Source organism: Protopterus annectens, chromosome 1.part0, assembly GCF_019279795.1.
Source record: "Protopterus annectens isolate FY-2018-M chromosome 1.part0, PAN1.0, whole genome shotgun sequence".
In the NCBI taxonomy this organism is placed as follows: domain Eukaryota; kingdom Metazoa; phylum Chordata; order Ceratodontiformes; family Protopteridae; genus Protopterus; species Protopterus annectens.
Window position 1 is genome coordinate 802,590,755 of NC_056725.1, and position 20,521 is coordinate 802,611,275.

Below are 20,521 nucleotides of genomic sequence, written 5' to 3' on the forward strand. Positions count from 1 at the left end.
TGAATGACTTCCATGAAATTTAGGGAAACTGCAGCCATTTATCATTATAGTTCCTTCAAAATAGTAGAATCAGCAGGAGTCCCTGTCATATAGGGAGTATACACAGTTGTAAACATGCTAATGTCTCTGAGTTGCATTTCATGTGGTGCACATTCCATGTTGAGGCAAACTGATAAGCTCATCCAAATTACCACTGTAAATATCTCATAGTTAACAATGCAACAGTGGTCATGGAAGGACATCAAGAATTCTTTGTTTAAGGTTGCATTTAACAGCTGCCCTTTTACATCATTGGCATAAGATGAATTCTTAGCAAAGCACAGTCTGATAACTAAGCCCAAGGCAGTCACAACCTACCCCTGGTGGCTACAGTATCATAACCACAAACCATAACATGTTTAACAACCTTAATGATGATGTGCAAACTGACAAAATCAAAGTAACCTATTATCTTTTCTCAAAATGCATTTCTTCTGTAGTTGCTTACCTTGGTTGATCTTCTACTACTTAAGTTTGCATTCTCACTTTTCTTTTTAAGAAAGATCTCTCTTCAAAAAATACCCTCCATAGTCATAATATGCTCTGCCCGCATTCATAAGTCTGCAGGAAGCACAGTTTCCTTGCTGACATCACGTTGGGGTCAGCACAGTCCATTATGTAGCCAGTAAGAGAGAAAAAGGCCTACATACAGAATCTTTTCAGATGGAGGCAGCTTTACTTGTACGTTTTGTCTAATTTTCAATTTTAAGGTCAGATTAACCAACAAAGTGTAAAAAGAAGTTATGTACTCACCATAATGTTCCATCTGAGTTGTTGCACTTTACTGATGCCCTAGGGAAAAGGTCTCCACATCGCCCCCATCACTACCCTGTGCCCACATCCTAGTCTACTTACACCATCCAGATTACTTTAGTGGTTATACTGGCAATAAGTCTTTGACAGTCTGTATGGATTTAGCCATGTCCTCCAGCTACATAAAATTGCTTCAGCATTTTGGATCCAAACAAAAAGTTCTTGTCAAAGGTGCTGCCAGGAGTTTGGATTTCAAATGTTCTAGCAGAGGCTGCTCCCTTAACCAGACAGGCTTATGAATATAATGGACCCAGAGGCAGATGCAAGGGGAACAGGAGTTGCAAAGTTCAAGCAATTGTTTAGAGACAGCACTTCACCTATGTCCTCCAGTTTCTCCTTCATTTGTTCCAGGATCTTCTAGAATTTGACCATGTGTATCTGGCAACCGAGAGCTCTCATTGCCAGGGTGGCAGAGGTGTAAAAGTTCTTGCCAAATCTGTCAAGGGTCCTACCTTTTTTTCTCATTTGGCAAAGGGTTTCTAGAGACACGACTTACTGCTCCCTTGGGGCCTCAAGATACCACCTCAACATCGGCCACAGGATTTCTAAAAAGGTGCTTTGGGAATACAAGACCCTGTAAAAATGGTCAGGTTTCCTGGGAGCAGGTCGTTAGGAGTCAGGCTCTGGGGAAGTGTCAAGTATGACATTATCCACTACCTCTAGTACTGGAGGTTTGTGTTCGTACCCTTTTCTTGGATTGAGGGTAGTATTGAGCTTCTCAACTGAGAAGTTCCCTCAATTTTATGAGGTGTCACCCCAAAAGATGAAGTCCTCAGGTAGTGAAGCTGAAGTAAGATTTTCATTAGACTCTGAATCAGCATATGAACCAGTGGAAATTTGATCAACACATGCTAATTCCTCCTCATCAACGTCATAGTAATCAGTGGACTCCTAGGGGAAAAGGTCCCTTTGTTTTTCCAGGAGAAAATCCTGTAGCAGGGGCTTTGGCAGGGCTATGCTGTATGGATCTCACAGTTTATATTATAGGCCTAGTGATATTGGGAACCAGAAGTCCTATGTTGTGGCATACTGGATGCAATCTTTTTAAGTCTAGTCTTTGGCTTGGGTCTGGGTGTAGCTTTGATATACTGGGGCCAGGCTGCTGATGGGCAGCCATGGCCTGTGCTCGTCCACTGATGACTCACCTCTAACTCCCCCTCGGAAGACCTGGTGTGGGCATCAGAAGCAGACGCCTGTAAAGTTGCCCCAGACCCAAACAATGAATCAAGTCCTTCGACCTATGTGGATGTGGCCTGAGCTGCTGGCACAGTGGACCCCAAAAGGGTCTCAGTAGAGACCCTCAGCCTCATGCTCGGTTGTCAGATAGATGGTGTAGGTGTTTCTTCTTTAATATTCACGAGTCTGGGTGGCCTGTCAGACAGCAAAGGATTTTCATCTGCTACCCTAACATGCTTACAATGCTTCTCCCTTAGTTTAAGAGAAAGGTCAGAGTCAGCATGACCAGTGGATGCAGTACTGTGCAGATGCCACTGATGCCTCCTTTCCTCGTCTAAAAACTCAGCTAATGAACCAGCCCAACAGTTAATAGAATGACTTTTAAAATGAGCACAATGTGAAAAGCTGGACATGTCGTGCTCCAGACCCAGGTAAAAAAGACAGAGTATGGAAGTCGCCGTATGGAATTAACTTTCCACATTCAGGACAAATATTCCTCTTAGAGGACATCAAATACACCGCTACAATGAAAAACAGTAAATGGTTCTCCAATGAGGCACTTAGCGTTGGGAAATCTCTGGCGCAGACTGACCAATGCACTCTATACATTAGATGGTTTGGGTTCTGAAGGCAAAAAAAAAACTGTCACAGGTCGACGATTCTTATATCCATACATCTTGACATCAGTGAGTAGCCATCCACTGGGCCTGGAGGAGGAGGGGGAATAAAGTCTCTGGTATTTGGCCTGCCCAACAGTTTTCACAGCAAGGAAATCCCTATGTTGCTATTACTGTAAAAGTGAAACACGAGAAACATATTTGTGTAGCCTTGTAGGTGCTGGTGGCTGAGAATCAGGTTCCCAAACAGGATCTTCACAGATGTCCTCAAATGCCTGAATTACTGAAGGAACAGTCAGTGACTCGGGCGTCTTTATGCACATAAAATTCATCCATTACTTACAGGAATCTAAGCATTCCTTTGCTTCCCACCTGAAATACTCACAATTCAGATTAAGGAATTCCCAAAAAAGACATGTCTTATTTTGTGTGTGTGTGTGTGTGTGTGTGTGTGTGTGTGTGTGTGTGTGTGTGTGTGTGTGTGTCAGGGCATCTGAAAACAAGGTTTCGCCTCATCTATGTCACAACAAAGGAGGAAATTCACTGAACTAAGCAAGTGTAGATGTCTTCTTTGCCAATATCTGGTTATGAAGACTGCTCAGAGAGGTCCCTCTCTTTTTACTGGCAAGGCAGGAGGTGGCACTCTGGAAGTGCTTGGTTTGAGATATGAATCCTCTGCAACACCATCACATACTCTTCTATGAGGACACATCAGTCAAACAGGAGGCTGAGACAGATGTCAGTCAGGAGGACATCACAGAAGCAAGTGTCACAATTCCTGGCAGCGGCAGAACAGGTTCAACTGCCCTAGGTTTTTATTTCAACAAGGAGAAGATTGCCTCTTCACCAAGGTTCAGAAGCTCCACTAAAAACTGATGGTCTATCCAGCATGGAAGAACGGTCCATGGCAGTGCATGGCATCAACTTACCCTCTTGCAGAGCATGAGAGCCAGCACCTGAATTAATAGGCTAACAAGCCCTACAGAACTGCAGTGGCAAAGCCTTTTCTGGATTTGGAGTAGAGAGGTAAGTGATAGTGCTTGGTGAAAGTGTGCACTGAGCTCCAGGTTGCAGCTTCTAAAATGTCCTTGGTTGGTACTCCTCTGAGGAAAGCTGCTGAAGTGGCTGCTGCTCTGGTAGAATGAGGCCTAATGCCCTTAGGCACTGATTTGCCATGTTGTGCATAACAGAAGCGGATGCAGTGTCCTTTCCATTTCGAGACTGTCTGCTTTGTAATAAGCTTTCCTTGTGATCCTGCAGCATATAGTTGCACAGTCTTTCTGAAAGCTTTTCTTTTGTCCAAATAGAATCATAGCTGTCTGTGTATATCCAAAGCGTGCAGAAGTCTCTCCCCTTTATTCTGGGGATTTGGGTAAAAAGTAGGTAAATGAATGGTTTGGTTTAAGGCCACAATGGAGACCACCTTTGGCATGAATGTTGGGTTTGTCCTAAGAGACACCCTGTCCTGATGAAAAATGAGGAAAAGTTCCACAGCCATTAATGCCTGTAACCCTGAGACTCTTCTTGCAGAAGTTATTGCTAGGAGCAGAGCAGTTTTCCATGACAAGAATTTTAGATCAGCTGTGCTGGCTGGTTCAAAGGAGGCAGTGTGAGTTTTTCTAAAACAAAATTGAGGTCCCAAGTAGGTACTGGTGTTCTCCCTGGGGGTCTTATATTTTTTGCCCCTCTGAGGTACTGTCGTAGTAGAGGATGTGAAAAAATAGGAGGTTCCTTATTATAATGAGCTGAAATGGCAGAGGCATGGATTTTAATAGATGAGAAAGATAAGCCTTTGTCCAGCATCTCAGTTAGGTATTGTAAAATCTGAGGTATATTAGGGACAAGTGGTTCGAGCCCTTGTGCCTGGTTCCAAGCACAGAATCACTTCCATTTTTCTGCATAAGATTTCCTAGTGCTGGGCCTCCTGGCTTCTAAAATGACATCCATAACAGCTTTAGAGAGAGGTGCAGTCTGAGTGGCTACATTATCTGCCATGCTGCCAGGTTTAAGGTTCTGAGTTGACTATGCAGAATCTGATTGTCTTATGTCAGAAGATGAGGAATTTGTGGTAGAAGCCAAGCTGGGCCTTGAGACAAATTCTTTAAGATTGGGTACCAGTGTTGGCCAGTGGCCAGTCTGGTGCAATCGGGATCATTTTTGGCCTTTCTTGTCTGACTTTTAGTAGTACCTTGGTGAGAAGAGGCATCAGAGGGAAGGCACAGACTGTCAGGCCTTTCCAGCTGAATGATAGAGCATCCACTTTCCATGCTTGAGGGTGATAAGTTCTTGTGCAAAATTTCTGTATTTGGTAGTTGTGAGGGGAGGTAAAGAGATCTATGTCTGGGCGTCCCCATTTCTTTGTTATCATGCTGAACACTTGTGGATTTAGCTTCCATTCGTGAGGATCCATGAGATTTCTGCTTAGTTCGTCTGCCAGTGTATTTTTTGTTCCTGGCAGGAATTGTGCCTGCAGATGTACTTGATAGGTCAGTGCTGTGTTCCACAAATTCATGGCTTGTCTGCATAGGGGGGTAAGAATGTGTGCCCCCTTGCTTGTTTATGTACCACATAACTGTGGTATTGTCCGTCTTTATTAATAGTTGTCCTGGATGTATTAGGTCCTTGAAAGCTGTCAGGGCATTCTGTACAGCTAGCATCTCTTTTTGATTGATGTGAAGATGCATTTGTTCCTTGGTCCACGTGTCATGAATACATTTTCCTGCCATATGTGCCCCCCAGGTATAATCCGATGCATCTGTTGTTATTTTCTGCCTGGCTGTGGGTAAAGTGAAAGGCTGTCCCTTGTTGTGGTGACAGGCCTGGGCCCACCATCAAAACTCCTGTTGTAGGCAGGGGATTAAAGTTATGATTGTCTCCAGACTGTGACAATGCTGAGTCCAAACACTTTTTAGATAATTGTAGTTTCCTCATATGCAGTTTTGCATATGGAATTAGTAGAATGCAGGATGCCATGAAGCCCAGGGCCTACAGAATTTTTCTTGCAGGGAGCTGGGTTTTTGTTGCCATCATTTGAAAGTAATGAGTCAGTTGCCTTTGTCTGGCGTGAGATAAGCCATCTGGGCAGTTGTATTTAAGCTTGCACCCAGGAATATTATCTCTTGAGAGGGCACTAGTTTTGATTTATTTTCTTTTACTGTGTACCCTAGGCAAATTAGCAATCTTTTTACAAATGCCAGATGCTTTAGAAGAATGTCCTTGCTCTCTGCTTGAATAAGGCAGTCGTCCAAGTAGGGATATATTTGAATTCCTTTTTGTCTGCAAAATGCAATTACTGGTGCCAGGCATTTTGTGAAGATCCTGGGCGCAGTAGATAAGCCAAAGGGCAGTGCAGAGAATTGGTAATGTATTGAGCCTGCTATGAATCTGAGGTATCTTCTGCAAGATTGTCTGATTGGGACATGCAGGTATGCCTCCTTGAGGGCCAAAGTAACTAGCCAAACCTTCTTGCCCAGCATGGGCAGAAGCTGTTGTGTTAACATTTTGAATTTTGGAACATCCAGGAACGTATTTAGGATTGACAGGTCCAGTACTGGTCTCCAAGCTTTGTCCTTTCTGGGTACTAAGAAAAGTCTTGAGTAAAATCCTTGTCCCTGTTCTTATTGAGGAACTGTTTAAACAGCTCCCATGTCCATAAGAGCAGCAATCTGTTTTTGTGCCTCTGCCCACTGGTTTAGTGGCAGGTCTGGCATACCTTTTGATTTTGGAAGCGTGTGGAAGTGGAACCTGTAACCCTGAGAAACAATATTCAGCACCCATTGGTCCTGGGTCATCATGTGCCAATTTTTTGAGAAAAGTGCTAGCTTCCCCCCTAGGGGTGCTGTCAAGAGGTAAGTGCTTGGCATTTGCAGAGGGAAGTCATTGGGACTGTTTCCTATAAGGTTGTGATTTGTCTTCCCCTCCTTTGGGGGTGGCCACACCCCATTGCTTAGGTCTGTAGGAGCCTTGGGGTTGAGATCTGCCTCTTTGTGGCCTGTCTGACACCGGAAAGGACCAATTTTTTGAAGGCCAGTTTCTGCTAAATCTAGGTGGTTGGACCTGTAAGAAATCTTTCACTGTCTGCATTGACTATGCTTTATCCTCCACTTTCTTTAATACCTCTTCTGCCTTAACACCAAACAAAGTATCATGCTGTAATGGAGCATCCAATAATTTTACTTTAACATGGTCAGGTAAACTTTGTTCTTTCAACCAAGCATGCCTTCGAATAACAGAGCCTGTAACTGCGGCTCTATAAGAAGCCTCTAATGAATCAAAACCACATTGCAGAGTATGCCTTCCCACTTGTTCAACTGCATGCAATAAATCCTGCATTTCCTTACTGTCAGAACCTTCTGTATTTGAAACCATTTTCTGCTTTAACAAAGACATGAGGTACTGTTGGTATTTAAGCATGTGAAACTGACAGTTTAAAGCTCTTACAACTAAAGCAGCAGAAGTGTAAACTTTTTTCCCCCATCTGTCCAGAGCTCTGGAATCCCTATCCGAGGGGACAGGATTTTTAGCAGTAGAAGGCATAACCCCTTTAGGACCCTGGGAAATTGTTTCTGGGTCTGCAGCGGGGTTTTTGTAAAGAAATTTGTGAGAATCAGGGACTCTGTAGTACCTGCCTGGCTTGACTGGTGCAGGGGGTAAAGAATCAGGAGACAGACTGGATTCAGAAAAAAAATCAACAATATCAAGCACAGGGGGGATAGCCAGGGGCCTATGCTGAGGCAATAAAAGGAAGTCTCTGAGCCTTTTCTTGGATTCAAAATAATCCTGGCTCTCCCAATGGAAATGTTCCCTCATGGTGTGCAGGGTTTCCCCAAAAGAATAATCCTCAGGCGGAGAGGCTGAAGGTATGGACTCTTCTGCATCAGAGTCCTCATAGGGAGGGAGATAATATCCTTGATCAGAAGAGGAATCAGAGGAAATGGAAACCTGGTCAGAGGAGTCATAATCAGTGTCTTGCCTAGGTCTTTTGTCAGGAGGGGGATGGGAACCCCTGATTAAGGTAATTAGGTCTTCAGCCATTTTAAGCATCTGTTTCTTTGGCATGGATGACTGTTCAGGAGAATGCTGTACTTGTTTCCTTGTCTTTAATGGTGTTTTTGACTTTGCCTTTGCTGCTGTAGTGGGCTTAATTGTATGCTGTGAAGGTCTGAAAACAGCCTCAGAAGCCGATGCCTGCTCAGTGGCTCTGGACCCATCTGAGGGAATAGTTTCTGTAGGCCCAATACCTTGAGATTCCACAGGCCTCGGTGTCTCCACGTGGCTGTCGGTTACGGCCTGTGGCTCTGAGGTAGCAGGTGTCAGGGGCTGCGAAAGCGCCTCACTGAGAACCGGTGAACCAGCGACTGGCCTAGCAGAGTCTTCGTCATCGGTTTTGGACTTCGGATGCCTGTCCTTTTCTTTGTCTTTGCGTTTTTTGTAAATTCCCGTCGTCGGTTGTTCCAACGGCATTATGTAATTAAACCTTCGGCCAAAATAATGTAAAGCAAAATCAAACCGACATTTAATAGTTTGTTTATTGAATCTAGCACAAAACCGGCAACTAGTAATGTTGTGGTCAGGGCCTAGACAAGGAATACAGTAAGAGTGAAAGTCCTTATGAGGTATTTGCTTCCCACAAGAAATACAATTATTAACTTTTACTGACATCGGTCTGGAGCAAGAAAAAGTTTCCCCAACGGGGTACTTAGCTTTATTGAAGACTTCGGTTCTGAAATTCAATTTTGAAAATCTCAGGAGATGGCCGACCGGCACTTGGGACTGCTTTTGCTTTGGGCACCGCACGGCAAGAAAGACTGAAGAAAATGGCATCGGTTGCAACTTTTATACTGCTGACACACTGACGTCAGGGAAAAGGCGGCAGCAACTGACACCGGACCAAGACTTTGGAACTCAGGCCGACTGTGGGTCACCTGCCAGCAGGATAACCCAAGTGTAATGACTGCAACAGTGAAACACGATGAACATCCTAGTCTAATATCCCAATTGCCCCACAGCAATCCTGTACAATGAACCACTCTAACAGCTCATAGCGTTAATCCTCTGCACTAACTGCCAGACTATGCAGTTGACTTCCCTGTATACAACAAAGTGAGCAATGACTCTGATGCGGTCTTGCAATGTTTGCTTGGCATGAAGAGGAGTGTGGCAATCTTAATTTTTGCTGGTGTAAGATCTCAGCTGCCTGTACAGATTCATGGTGTGAAAAATCCTAAAGGTTAGGATGAAAAAAAAAAGGGCAAACAGGCAGTGTAGTTAGCAAAAATTCTGGAACTACTTTTAGTACAAAGGAAAGACTGAAACAGCATGTCATGGTCTTCTTACTGAAGATGTAGGTTTCTATTCACAATGTAACTTGAAGCTCAGAAATCTTCAGTGGCTATCAGTAAGACTGTCTTCCATGGCATGAACTTCAGTGTGGCAGAGCGACCCATTTCAAAAGAGGTCCCAAGGTGAAGGAATAGGTTGTCTTAAATGGATGATATTCTTGAATAACAGTCTGGAAGACTGTATAGGATGAAAGCAAGCATAAACAGCCAAGAGGTGAAATCTGATGTAGATGTAGGGCAAGCTACTGTAGAATCAATGGAATGATCCATCTGTTCGCTGTAACACCAACTAAAAATCTTTCCCATTTGTCCAAATATCCCTGCTTTCTGTTGCGCTGGATTTTCTGGCCTCTTGCAAGATGCAAATTATCTGTACAGAAAACAAGTACTTGTGGGGGGTGAACTAGCCTTTGAATAGACCAGCCTGAACTCAACCATGCAATGAGGTTCAGACTCCGAGATTTTGAACAAATATTGATCAAAATATTACAGTAAGATGAGTGACATTAACAGAAAATCCACTCAAGAAAAGCACTCCTTTCCCTGGAAAAACATCAATATGTGCATCATCAGAGAGACATGGTTCAAGACCAGCAAAAGTACTCCATCAGTGCAGAGTTTCAAAATGTATCACCCACTCAGGCCCATGGCAAAGGCACTAAAGATGGTGACTCCCCCATATTCTTAAAACAAGTTTCACCTCCAGACTCAGAGACATAATAATGACCTGGAACTCTTCTAAATACCACTTACTTATTAACAAAATCTGTTGTCATATACAGTTAATGATAGGACTCTCTATGCCCCCCTTGGCCCATACCTCCTGCCTGACTAGTATGTTGTCTCTATGTATTGGAGCAAACACCATTCTCCTGGGAGACTTCAACTACCCCCTCCATAAACTGGGAGATGTACATCAAATAAATATATATATATATATATATATATATGCACAGAAATTTCTGGAGTTCAACAATGCAAACTCTCTGGATCTTAATCTGCACCCCAACCATCAGTGACAAATTCCTAGATTTGGTCCTTTAATATGGGGCCAGTTTTGCTTCCCACTAATTTTCCCCCATGGACAAATTGGCCCACACATCAGTAACACTCGCCATAAGACTGAAGCAACTTCCAATACCTCAGTACTCAGTGATTATGTGAATGCTAATCTACTAAACCTGAGTGACGACCTGGCTATATTTCAAAAGCCCTTCCACCTTGACAACCCCACTGCTTATGCAGAATCCTTTACTGCAAGCTTCTATGCCCATGTAAATAGACACGCCTGTCCCCACATAAACAAATACAATGTGAAATCCTAAAATAAATCCCAATGCTCTATAACAAAAGAAAAAAATCATTACAGGCACAAATAAATTTAACTCTCAAGATGCCAAAATTGCTCATTAAATTAAACTCCAGACCCCGATCAAATCAAGCAAAGCCAGATAGGAGGTAAAAAGGATGCCTGCCATTTAACTGATAGCTTTTTTATAGAGTGCTGAGAAAACAAACAACAAATTCGACAATAGTGGAGTTTTCTTTTTTACTCCACTGTTGTGGGACCTCATAGTGGGTATATACACATTTGAGCAGTGTGTTGGGTGTCTGCCCCACATAGGGAAAGTCACTTCTGAGGTTTGGCAAAACTTGTTTCATTTGTTTGATCAGCCAGTCCAATCTGAAGCTAGCTGTATGAGTTCTGCCTGGTTTCCTCTTGCATACAGAAGGCATATGTAAGTCAACTGTTCCATGAAATTGAGAACGCAATGGCTGCTCAAGCCTCCTTTGCAAGGATATCTATAATTAGAAGTTATGTACTCACCATAACGTTCCATCTGAGTAGGTAGCTTCATTTGTCTGCAACCTGTGGGTCTTGGATCCGATATCGGATCCGAGCCGGCAACTTGTTTCAAGCTAATGGATCTGAGCTCCTAGCTCCTCCCTTCACCCATAATGCCCTGCTAACCCTCCTTGACCTCAGATCGAGTTTGCCCCTCAATATTTACCCAAAAAAATGGGTATCCAACTACCAATAGATCCGAAGAAGGCCAGGGGGAAGGAGGGGAGGATGGTTGCAGACAAATGAAGCTAACTACTCGGATGGAACTTTATGGTGAGTACATAACTTCTAAATCTGAAGTAGGGAGTTCATTTGTCAGCAACCTGTGGGACAGAGTCCCCAGCTACCTGCACCTTGGGTGGCCATCATGGAAGGATATTGCGAAGCACCACAGAGCCAAAGGATGCTCTCCCTCTAGAAATCACGTCCAGTTTGTAGTGGTTAATAAAGGTATGAGATGAAGCCCAAGTAGATGCTGAACAAATATCATCCAATGGGACTCTAGACTTGAAGGTCGCAGAAGTAGAAATGGAGCGGGTGGAATGAGCACGAACTCCTTCTGGTGCGGGTCTCCCAGAGACTTGATACGCCAATAGGATACATTGAGAAATCCAGCGTGATAAAGATACTTTTGAAATTGCTTTCTCCAAATTAAATTTGGCAAAGGAAACGAACAGCTGGTCGGATTGCCTACGGCCAGCTGTTCTATGAGTATAAAAACAAAGCTGCCTATGAACATCTAATGAATGCAGCTTGTACGCTCCCTTATTCTGACATTTAGGGAAGAAAACCGGCAAATTTATGGATTGATTTATGTTGGTTTCTGATGCTATCTTGGGGAGAAAAGAGGGATTGATCTTGAGGTACACTCTGTCTGGGTGAAAGATCAGATAAGGAGGCTTCACAGAGAGAGCTTGAAGCTCCGAAACTCTCTTTGCTGAAGTGATGGCTACAAGGAATGCTGTTTTCCAAGACAGGAATTTGAGATCTACTGAAGCATCGGGTTCAAAAGGTGGAGCAGTCAGGGCTGGAAGAACTAATGCAAGATCCCATGGGGTCTAAGTAAGAAGGTGCCCTTGAGAAAGGTTTTACACAACTTGGCCGACATCAAAGGCCCTGTATCATGTCCCACATGGTAATGTGATATGGCTGCCAATTGCACTTTGACAGTTGAAGAACTAGCGCCTTCTTGAAAGAGTTTGGTTAGGAAGTCTAATATAGACGGAAGAGGAGCCGTAAAGGGATCTAGATCATGATGCTCCGCCCAGATGGAAAAACGTTTCCATTTACTGCGGTACACTTTCCTGGTGGAAGGCTTATGCGCTGCAACAAGGATGGCTTTGACTGGTGAAGAGATACCGGGAGTCCTAACTAGGAGTGGAACTGGAGCAACCAAGCTGTTAGTTTGAGATTGCCCAGGTTTGGGGTCGGTAAGTTCGACGGATGGGAGATGAGATCCAGAGTGGGATCTAGAATCCAAGGAGGATTCACAAGGTGAGACCACAGGTAAGGGAACCAAATTTGCCGAGGCCAGAATGGGGCAATGAGGATCATCCTGCTCCCCAACCGTGAGGCTTTCTGTAGGAGTTGCAGCATCAGGGGTAGTGGAGGATAGGCATAAAGTAGACCGGGTGGCTAAGCATGCACCAGAGCGTCTCTTGGAGTTTCCCCTGGAGGGGGGATTAGAGCGAAGAAATTGTCACATTTGGTGTTTGATGGAGACGCAAAAAGATCGCAGCAGGGTTGCCCCCATTTTGTGAATATCTGCTTCGCTACTAGTGGATTGAGAGACCACTCGTACGGGGTAAGAAGGGTGCGACTGAGCTTGTCTGCTAGGATGTTGGTCCGTCCCGGAATGTGCGTTGCAATGAGAAAGCGGTTGGTGGAGATCGCCCATTCCCATACTCTCATGGCTTTGCGGCATAGGGGGTAAGATCTGGTTCCCCCCCTGTTTGTTGATGTACCAGACAACCGACATGTTGTCCGACTGAATCGCAATCGTTCCTATGGGGAGGAGATCCTGAAGTGCTTGCAACGCGAACAGCACCGCTCTCATCTCCAGAACGTTGATATGCAGGGAGGTCTCTGCATTGTTCCACGTGCCTTGGACTGTCCTGCCTGAATAATGCCCCCCCCCACCCGAGGCGGGAGGCATCCGTGGTCACCGTGGCGAGAGGGGAAGAGGTGCAGAAGGGACGGCCCGTATGGAGGTCCGAGGCTTGGAGCCACCATAATAGAGCCCTCCTGCAAACCTTGCTGATAGCAATGGGGTGGTGAAGAGGAAGGGATAGAAAGGACCATTGCACTAGAAGTGTCCATTGCAGTACCCGCATGTTCAGACGGGCGCATGGAAGAAGTGTAATCGCTGCCGCCATGGAGCCTAGTGCCCTCAAGACCAATTCCGCTGGAGAAGTTTCTGATTGGAGGATGGCCCACACATGGAGTTGCAAATTCCGGATTCCCTCGGAGGTTAGGAAGGCTCGTAGCTCTCTGGTGTTTATTCTGGCACCTATGAATTCTATGACTTGTGTTGGGGCCAGAAGAGATTTGTCGACATTGATGGTAATGCCTAATTGTGGAGCTAGGCGGAGAAAGAAGTCTCTGGCTGAGCAAAGTAGATGTCTTGTTGAGGCGGTCAGGAGCCAGTCGTCCAGGTACGGAAAGACTTGTATTCCCTGGAGTCTCAGGTGGGCCGCAATCACTGCTAATACCTTGATGAACACCCTGGGGGCTGTGGTGAGGCCAAAGGGAAGGACCCTGAACTGATAGTGACTGGCTCCCAGCCGGAAGCGGAGGAACCTCCTGGATCGTCTGTCCATTAGAATGTGGTAGTACGCATCCTTGAGGTCTATAGAGCACATCCAATGGTTTTCCCTTAAAAGGGGAAGAATAGATTGAAGAGTGACCATTCGGAATTTTTCCTTGGTTACTGACAGGTTCAAGTGGGAAAGGTCTAGAATCGGTCTCAAGTCCCCCGTCTTTTTTGGCACCAAAAAGAACCTGGAGTAGAACCCTAATCCGAGCTGGTCTTGGGGGACGGGCTGGATGGCTCTTTTTCTTAGCAGCTGCTGAATTTCTGCAGCTGCGGCCTCCCACTGATCGGGTGGTACATCGGGGATGTTTTTGAGTTTGGGAACATGGAGTAATGGTATTTTGTACCCTCTGGATATAATGCGAAGCACCCAGCGGTCTGTAGTGATGGACTCCCATGCCGCTAGGTGCTCCGATAAGCACCCACTGACTGCCTCCAGAGTGGAAAACTGGACAACCCTTCAGGGCTGCTGCGCGGGCCGCTCAGAGAAAGGTTCTCTGGACCCAAAGTTTCTCGGAGCCCCTCTACCCCTGGGGCGGCGTCCTCCCTGTCCTCCTCTGCCACAGTAGGACTGGTTGTCCGGGGCAGGTTGGGAATGTTGCGATTTCCAGAACCACATCATCTTCTGACCCTTTTGGTTCTTCGAGAAGGACCGCTGGGGAGCAGAGAAGCGGACTCCGATGGCAGACAACGTCTTCCCGTCCTTTTCGCTCTGGACAAGTGTCTCGCGAACCGTTTTGCCAAACAGGGCAGAACCATTGAAGGGGGCGTTCGCAAAGGACGCTTTAAAAGGCTCCGCAAAGTCACAATGACGGAGCCAGGCCTGACGTCTCATGACTAGGCCTGCTCCGCTAGCCCTAGCGGCTCCCTCTGTGGCGTGGGACAATAGCCGCATAGATGTATTAGAAATTGATCTCAGAGTGGCAATTCGGGTGGAGTACAATTGCTTGTCATCCGCCGACATGGACTCAGGGGGGGGGCAGCGTATTCTTTGATAAGATCCCGCTGCATCCTGATGACATGTGCCATATAGTTCAGAGACCTTACCGAGAAAGTCGCTGAACTAAAAACTCGCTTCCCTAAGTGGTCCATCGAGCGGGACTCCTTGCTCGGTGGATGGACTGAGGGGCTCTCGTGAGCCAATTCCCTCTTCTTCGTGGCTGCCGCCGTCAACATGGCATCTACGGGGGGGGGGGGCCTTACTCCAGTGTGATCGGGTCTGAGGGGGGGCTAAGTATTTTGTCCGGGCGTTTTGGTATCAGCTCCACGGTGTCCGGATCCTTCCACGCCCTGGTGGTGATGAGGTCCACCAGGGGGTCGGCCAGACGGGACACCCAAGAGGTAGACGGGGCCTGCTTCGAATGCCTCCAGAAACACGGACTCGTCGGAGGAAGACTTGGGGGCAGACCACCCACCTCTGATCCTCAGCATCTCCATGATGTCTCCAAAGGAGACATCCTCAGGGGGCGATCTTGGGGAGCCTTCCCCTTCTTCCAAGTCCGTGTCCTCGGTTAAGAACTCAGGGGAGTCCACGTGCCTCTTCTTGCACTTATGCTTGCGGGGCACTTCATCGGGGGGGGGGGGGCTGTCCGAGGAGGCCTCGCCAGCAACATCTTGTTCCAATGGAACCATCTGTGACATTGAAGCAGGCTGTCCCTTTGGCCAGGTAATGGAAGCCTGGCCCAGCAGAGAGGGAAGTGCAGGGAGGAGCCGAAACAAGGACCAGGGGTCCGGATGCTCTCAACACAGCCCTCTCCACAACATCGAAGGCCGAGGTAGAACCACTCTCTCTTGAATCCGAAAGTTGGCTCCCACTCGGATCCGATGAAGGGATCAGAACCGGCACTGAGACCATCGGATCCGAAGGACCAGTGTGCTCCGACCTGGATGGAGCCGAAGGCACACTGAATCCCTCGGATCCGAAGCTCGGGCACGGCTCCGAGAGGTCGGATCCGACAGGCTCGAGGGCAGGGTCGGATCCAAAGTACCGAGTACTGTCAGCGCCGACCCACCCCCGGCTCCAACGCTGCTCGGCTCTGAACGCTCCGAACCTGGATAGCGGGTCGGAGAAGAAGCAATAGGGTGGAAAAAAGGTGTCGAGCTCCCCCCCGAAGGGGGGGGGGCAAGAGCACTCCCATCTGCAGCTGGGCCTGGATGAACCTTCGCATCATCTGGTCTAAGTCTGCATCGGATAAACTAAAGGTAGATCTCGAAGAGGTCACCGAGGCAGGCCTGGAATGCCGCCTCGATGGAGATCGGGCCTCCTCCTCCTCAGCCCCGGGGAGAAACAAGGAGATCGGAGCCGAGGAGGAGGAGACCAAGCAGTGGAGGGAGAAGCCCGCTTAGCTGGCGGGGCCGAAACAGAGGTCTCGGCCCGCCGCTTGTGGTGCTTCTCCCTCCGTTTCTCCCTCCTGGCCTCCCTGTCCTCCGACGTTTTAGTGGGAGTTTGAGTCCCGGACGGAGGAAGGGGGCAGGAATGGCAGCAACCACAGGCTGTGGTGGAGCCACGGGAGCAGCGGAGCTCTTTCAGTGCCCTGGGGTTGAACACTGCACAAATGGTACAGCCTGAGGAGAGGTGTTCAACCCCAAGGCACCGAGTGTGGCCATCAGCTGGGGAGAGCTTATGGCCACACTCGGTACATTTCGAGAAAATGGCTTTTGAGGCCTTAGCCATACTTAAAAGTAAAAGGTAGAACTACACAAACACACAGGCCCCAAAAACACAACACACACACACACACTAACGACCAAACGAAGGGAGGGAACTAATTAAAGAAAAATATTTTTATACTAAACGGTACCTAACACTTACAAACGTTAAAATTTGAAAGAAAAAAGGAAAGTTTGACAGAAAATATGAACTTATCTGACAATTCACTTGCTGAGCTCAAGGGGATCCAGCTATCCACAAGCGCGGCAAACTAGATCTGAGGTCATGGAGGGTTAGCAGGGCATTATGGGTGAAGGGAGGAGCTAGGAGCTCGGATCCATTAACTTGAAACAAGTTGCCGGCTCGGATCCGATATCGGATCCAAGACCCGCAGGTTGCTGACAAATGAACTCCCTACTTCAGATCTGAATTTCACCAGTTTATGATTTCCATGGGATGTATCTGATGCATATCCATCTGGGACATGTCCCATTTCCCTAGGATGTTGAGGAAGATGCTACTGTCTAGTTTCAGTTTAAGCAAATTTCTCAAATACCTGCATGGTTGGTCCTCTACTGGATTCTGTTGACCCATCTACTTGAAGACAGTTGCACAATTCAATGTCTAGAACAAAAGGCAGAAGTTATAATCTATAAAGAAGTCAAGAATGTATACCTTCTTGTCTGCTGATAGCCACATTAATGTAATGTGGTTTGCAGAACAAAAATGATGGCCATTATCTTTTTTACCTTAATGTGCTTGTTGTTCTGTTCCTGACTTTCCCAGGACATCTGCTTTGCACTTTCGGAAGCTGGGTATATACCCCATGCAATGTCCAAAGCATATGTGGGTCAGTGATTGGGTAGGATCCACAATGATAAACACAAAGTATGGGTTTGTCTTAAACTGAGGTGCCACCAGAGAACTCCTTCCTGATAAGTGGAATGAGAGAGATTTTCTTCTCTAATGATTGGCTGTGCTGCACCCACAGATTCCCATGGTAGTAATAATGACTGTCATGTGAAAAGTAGCAGAGAAAATCATGAGGACAGATACTGACAGGTATCCCGAAGCCTTCAGAAAGACCATGACTGTTAACTAGGCTCTATATATCATCTGGTGAAAGTAGAAGTCCAGAAGCAGATGCTTGTTCAAAGATTACATCATCCCAAAAGGGGGCATTAATAATTACCTGATTCAGCTCATACACGATAAAGTGCAGCCTGAGCCACAACGTCTAGTGTAGGCACATACTAAGCTTCCTATCTTGACCACAACAATCAGTACAAGAAGTTTCACAGAATTATATGACAGCCCACTAAGAAAGCTGACCTAAGGGTCTTTATGACATACTCACTTAACCAGAATCAGCGGGCACTTGCCAGCTTTTCCAGAATTTGCTTTACAATAGAGGACTGGAAATTGGAGACACAAGGCAGGCACTGGGCAGATCTAAGGCCCAAAATTGGTAGATGAGAACACCCTCCTAACCAGGCTGGACTCCTTGTACAACAGCAGAATAAAATGATAGTGGACTCTGCGAATTATGCTGGAATGACAAAATCTGTCATCTGCCCTGGGATATTCAGTTAGAATGTCAATCTATTTGACAGGAGAAGGGGATAAAATCAGGCCAGCCACCTTAATAGAAGAAAACGAAGATATGGAATCTGCATACTTACAGGCTACAGAAATGCCATCCATGCAAAGAATGACCGAGAGCTCCCCAACCCTATTTTCTAGGGAATGATTCAAACACTTCTAGGTGAAGGCAGAACAGAAAAAGGGCAGTCCATTATGGACCTAAGTCAGTATTTTCGTAAAGCAGGTGAGAGCAGATAGGAGCTATACAGGTGGTTACTATCATTCTTAGGTACATCTTGCACTAGGATTTTTAAAATCCACTTACAATGGGTATACCCGAGTGACAGGGATACAAATCCAGTGCTTCTAGATTCAGAAGAGAATGGCTTGACATTGCATAACACAAAAAACAAGCACAGCAACTAGGTGTTAGATGTTAATGCCCCAAAGTTCAAAGCAGTACACTCCTAATGTGGCACAATCATGACAGTTCTGCTATGGTTCCATTGGCCATCAAAAAATGGACATTAATGGTATGATCGTGCAAATACAAGTACAGATATAATATATCCAAACCACATGCACATCTAGCATCTGGGCTATCTTTATGAGCATCACATGACTCATGAGGATTCACAGAATTAAGTTTCTCAAACCACAGTACACCTACTGAGCCCTCACTGGACAACTTAACTGCTCACTCCATATGAATTAGTAAAGTAAAATGAAACTCCTGATGCTCTAATGTGGGAAGTTCAGTACTGACACCAAACACACACCCACAAGCTGGTTGCTAAATGTGCACCTTTACAAAGAGAGAGGTATGAGCCCAATCCACTCAGGAGCAGCAGCAAGAGCCTGACTCTGGCATGGATTTCATCAGTGACAGCTCTGAAGGAAATCTACTCTCCTAATCCCTTACCTTTTCTAGACTCCCATCTGCACAGCCAGTTTCAGTGCTGACTACCTTCTAAGTCACCATCTTTTTTGCATTAATTCTCCTGCCTGCACTAGTAGTGGTGATGCATGTCCTGCATATCGGACAGCCAGAGGAACACAAAATATTTATTTAAGCTCGGAATGCAGGAACTTTATCATGACGTGGCATTAAGAATAAGGTCCAATCTGTGCAAGCAGCAAAAAATACTGTAATTGGTAAGTGCACCAAGAGTATAACATTATGACATGCAACAAGAAGGTATGTGTTCATGTCAATTAAAACAGGTGTTAGAGACGTTTAGGAATTATGGCAAGATCAGGATTTTAAGAGAGTTAATAAATAAAATTTCCACTGAAGATGCTCTTCAAAGTCAGATCAGCCTACTGGAAATCATGCAATATGGGGGGTTCTGGCACAATTAAAGGAAATTAGCACGGTACTCCTGTCACTGACATAGTTGTTTGCTCCAATTTTTGCGACCCTACAAAGAGCAAACCTTCTTGTCTTACCAAAGCCAATATTTTTTTTCCTTTTGCGTCAGCACTGAAATAAAGCCCATAAAGTAATTAGTCTGCATCACATAATGCTGAGCTGTCAAATATGATCTCACAGCCAAGTACTAACATACAAGAGCAATACCAGCATACACAAGATGCACACAGAAGTAACAAGAGTAAAAACAGTTTAACTATTACAGACTGGTTTTAAAATACACATGAAAAATGATATGTCTTTAGCCAAAATAAACAGTTAAGAGTCTACTTGCCAATTATGAAGCAATAATAAAGAGGAAAGGACATTCACTTAAATGGAATAATAATTACAGCACTTTACCGAAAATGCACACAGAAATGCAATGAATACATGACTACTGCATGTTGGAACTGCATCACAAATAAATACTATACATGTACTAAAACTGTATTGTGCCTCACTGTTTATACATGCTACTTTACCTCAGTACAGAGATTTCCAGTTGAGACTGAAGTAATTTTAGCATTAGGCACACCTGAATAAACAGGCTTTCCCAAAGGACTCTGGGGCTGATCTGTTAAAAAAGCAAGAAAGCATAAACAAATAATTGGTTTTCATTAACAGTAATACTAGACTTTATATCTTTTAGAATACTACTCTACAATTCAAACAAAAGTGACAGTTACATCTAGTGGTAAAAGTCCATTAAACCTATTACATCTAGTGGCAAATCTTACTTCAAAAGCAACAAACTGTTCACCTACTGACTGCCAAGAATGACACAGAGTTTCAACTGACAATGCTAGACAAATATTCAGGCAAGTATTCAGGATTAATTAAGGTCATCAGAAGGCCATAGCCTGGAAGGGGAAAAACAGAGAGGTACTGACAACACTAGGGACGTCTCTGACACAGGCTAGGGACCATTCAATGAGTAGAGTAGTAGACAGCAGAAGAGAAAGTCCCTGAGGCAGGTGCATACTGATAGTGAATGTACATTTGTCTTTAAGTGAAGGAAATGGTTCTCTGCATGTCTCCCATTCCCTTCTGAACATTGCACAGTCAAGCTCGAGTCTTCCATAACACAGCACTCATCATTATGCATTGCTAAAGGGGTGCTAGCAGTAGTGGGTTATGTGCATCTTGGGCTCCAGTCTGTTTTCAATGCACAAGCCCCACACACAGCTTTATAGGACCATATGTAAATACAATGGTTTCTTGCCAAGGGA

General features: G+C 45.5%; 1 protein-coding gene across 12 annotated transcripts in view; it reads right to left on the reverse strand.

The window, feature by feature from the left end:
* The window catches only part of AFDN (afadin, adherens junction formation factor), a 3,286,836-nt gene that overhangs the window by 609,591 nt on the left and 2,656,724 nt on the right, over positions 1-20,521 (reverse strand). For all 12 annotated transcript variants that reach the window (XM_044063225.1, XM_044063199.1, XM_044063191.1 and 9 more), the window contains one exon: positions 19,775-19,866. In XM_044063225.1, coding sequence (XP_043919160.1) covers positions 19,775-19,866 — 92 coding nt within the window. The remainder of the gene's footprint in view (positions 1-19,774; positions 19,867-20,521) is intronic.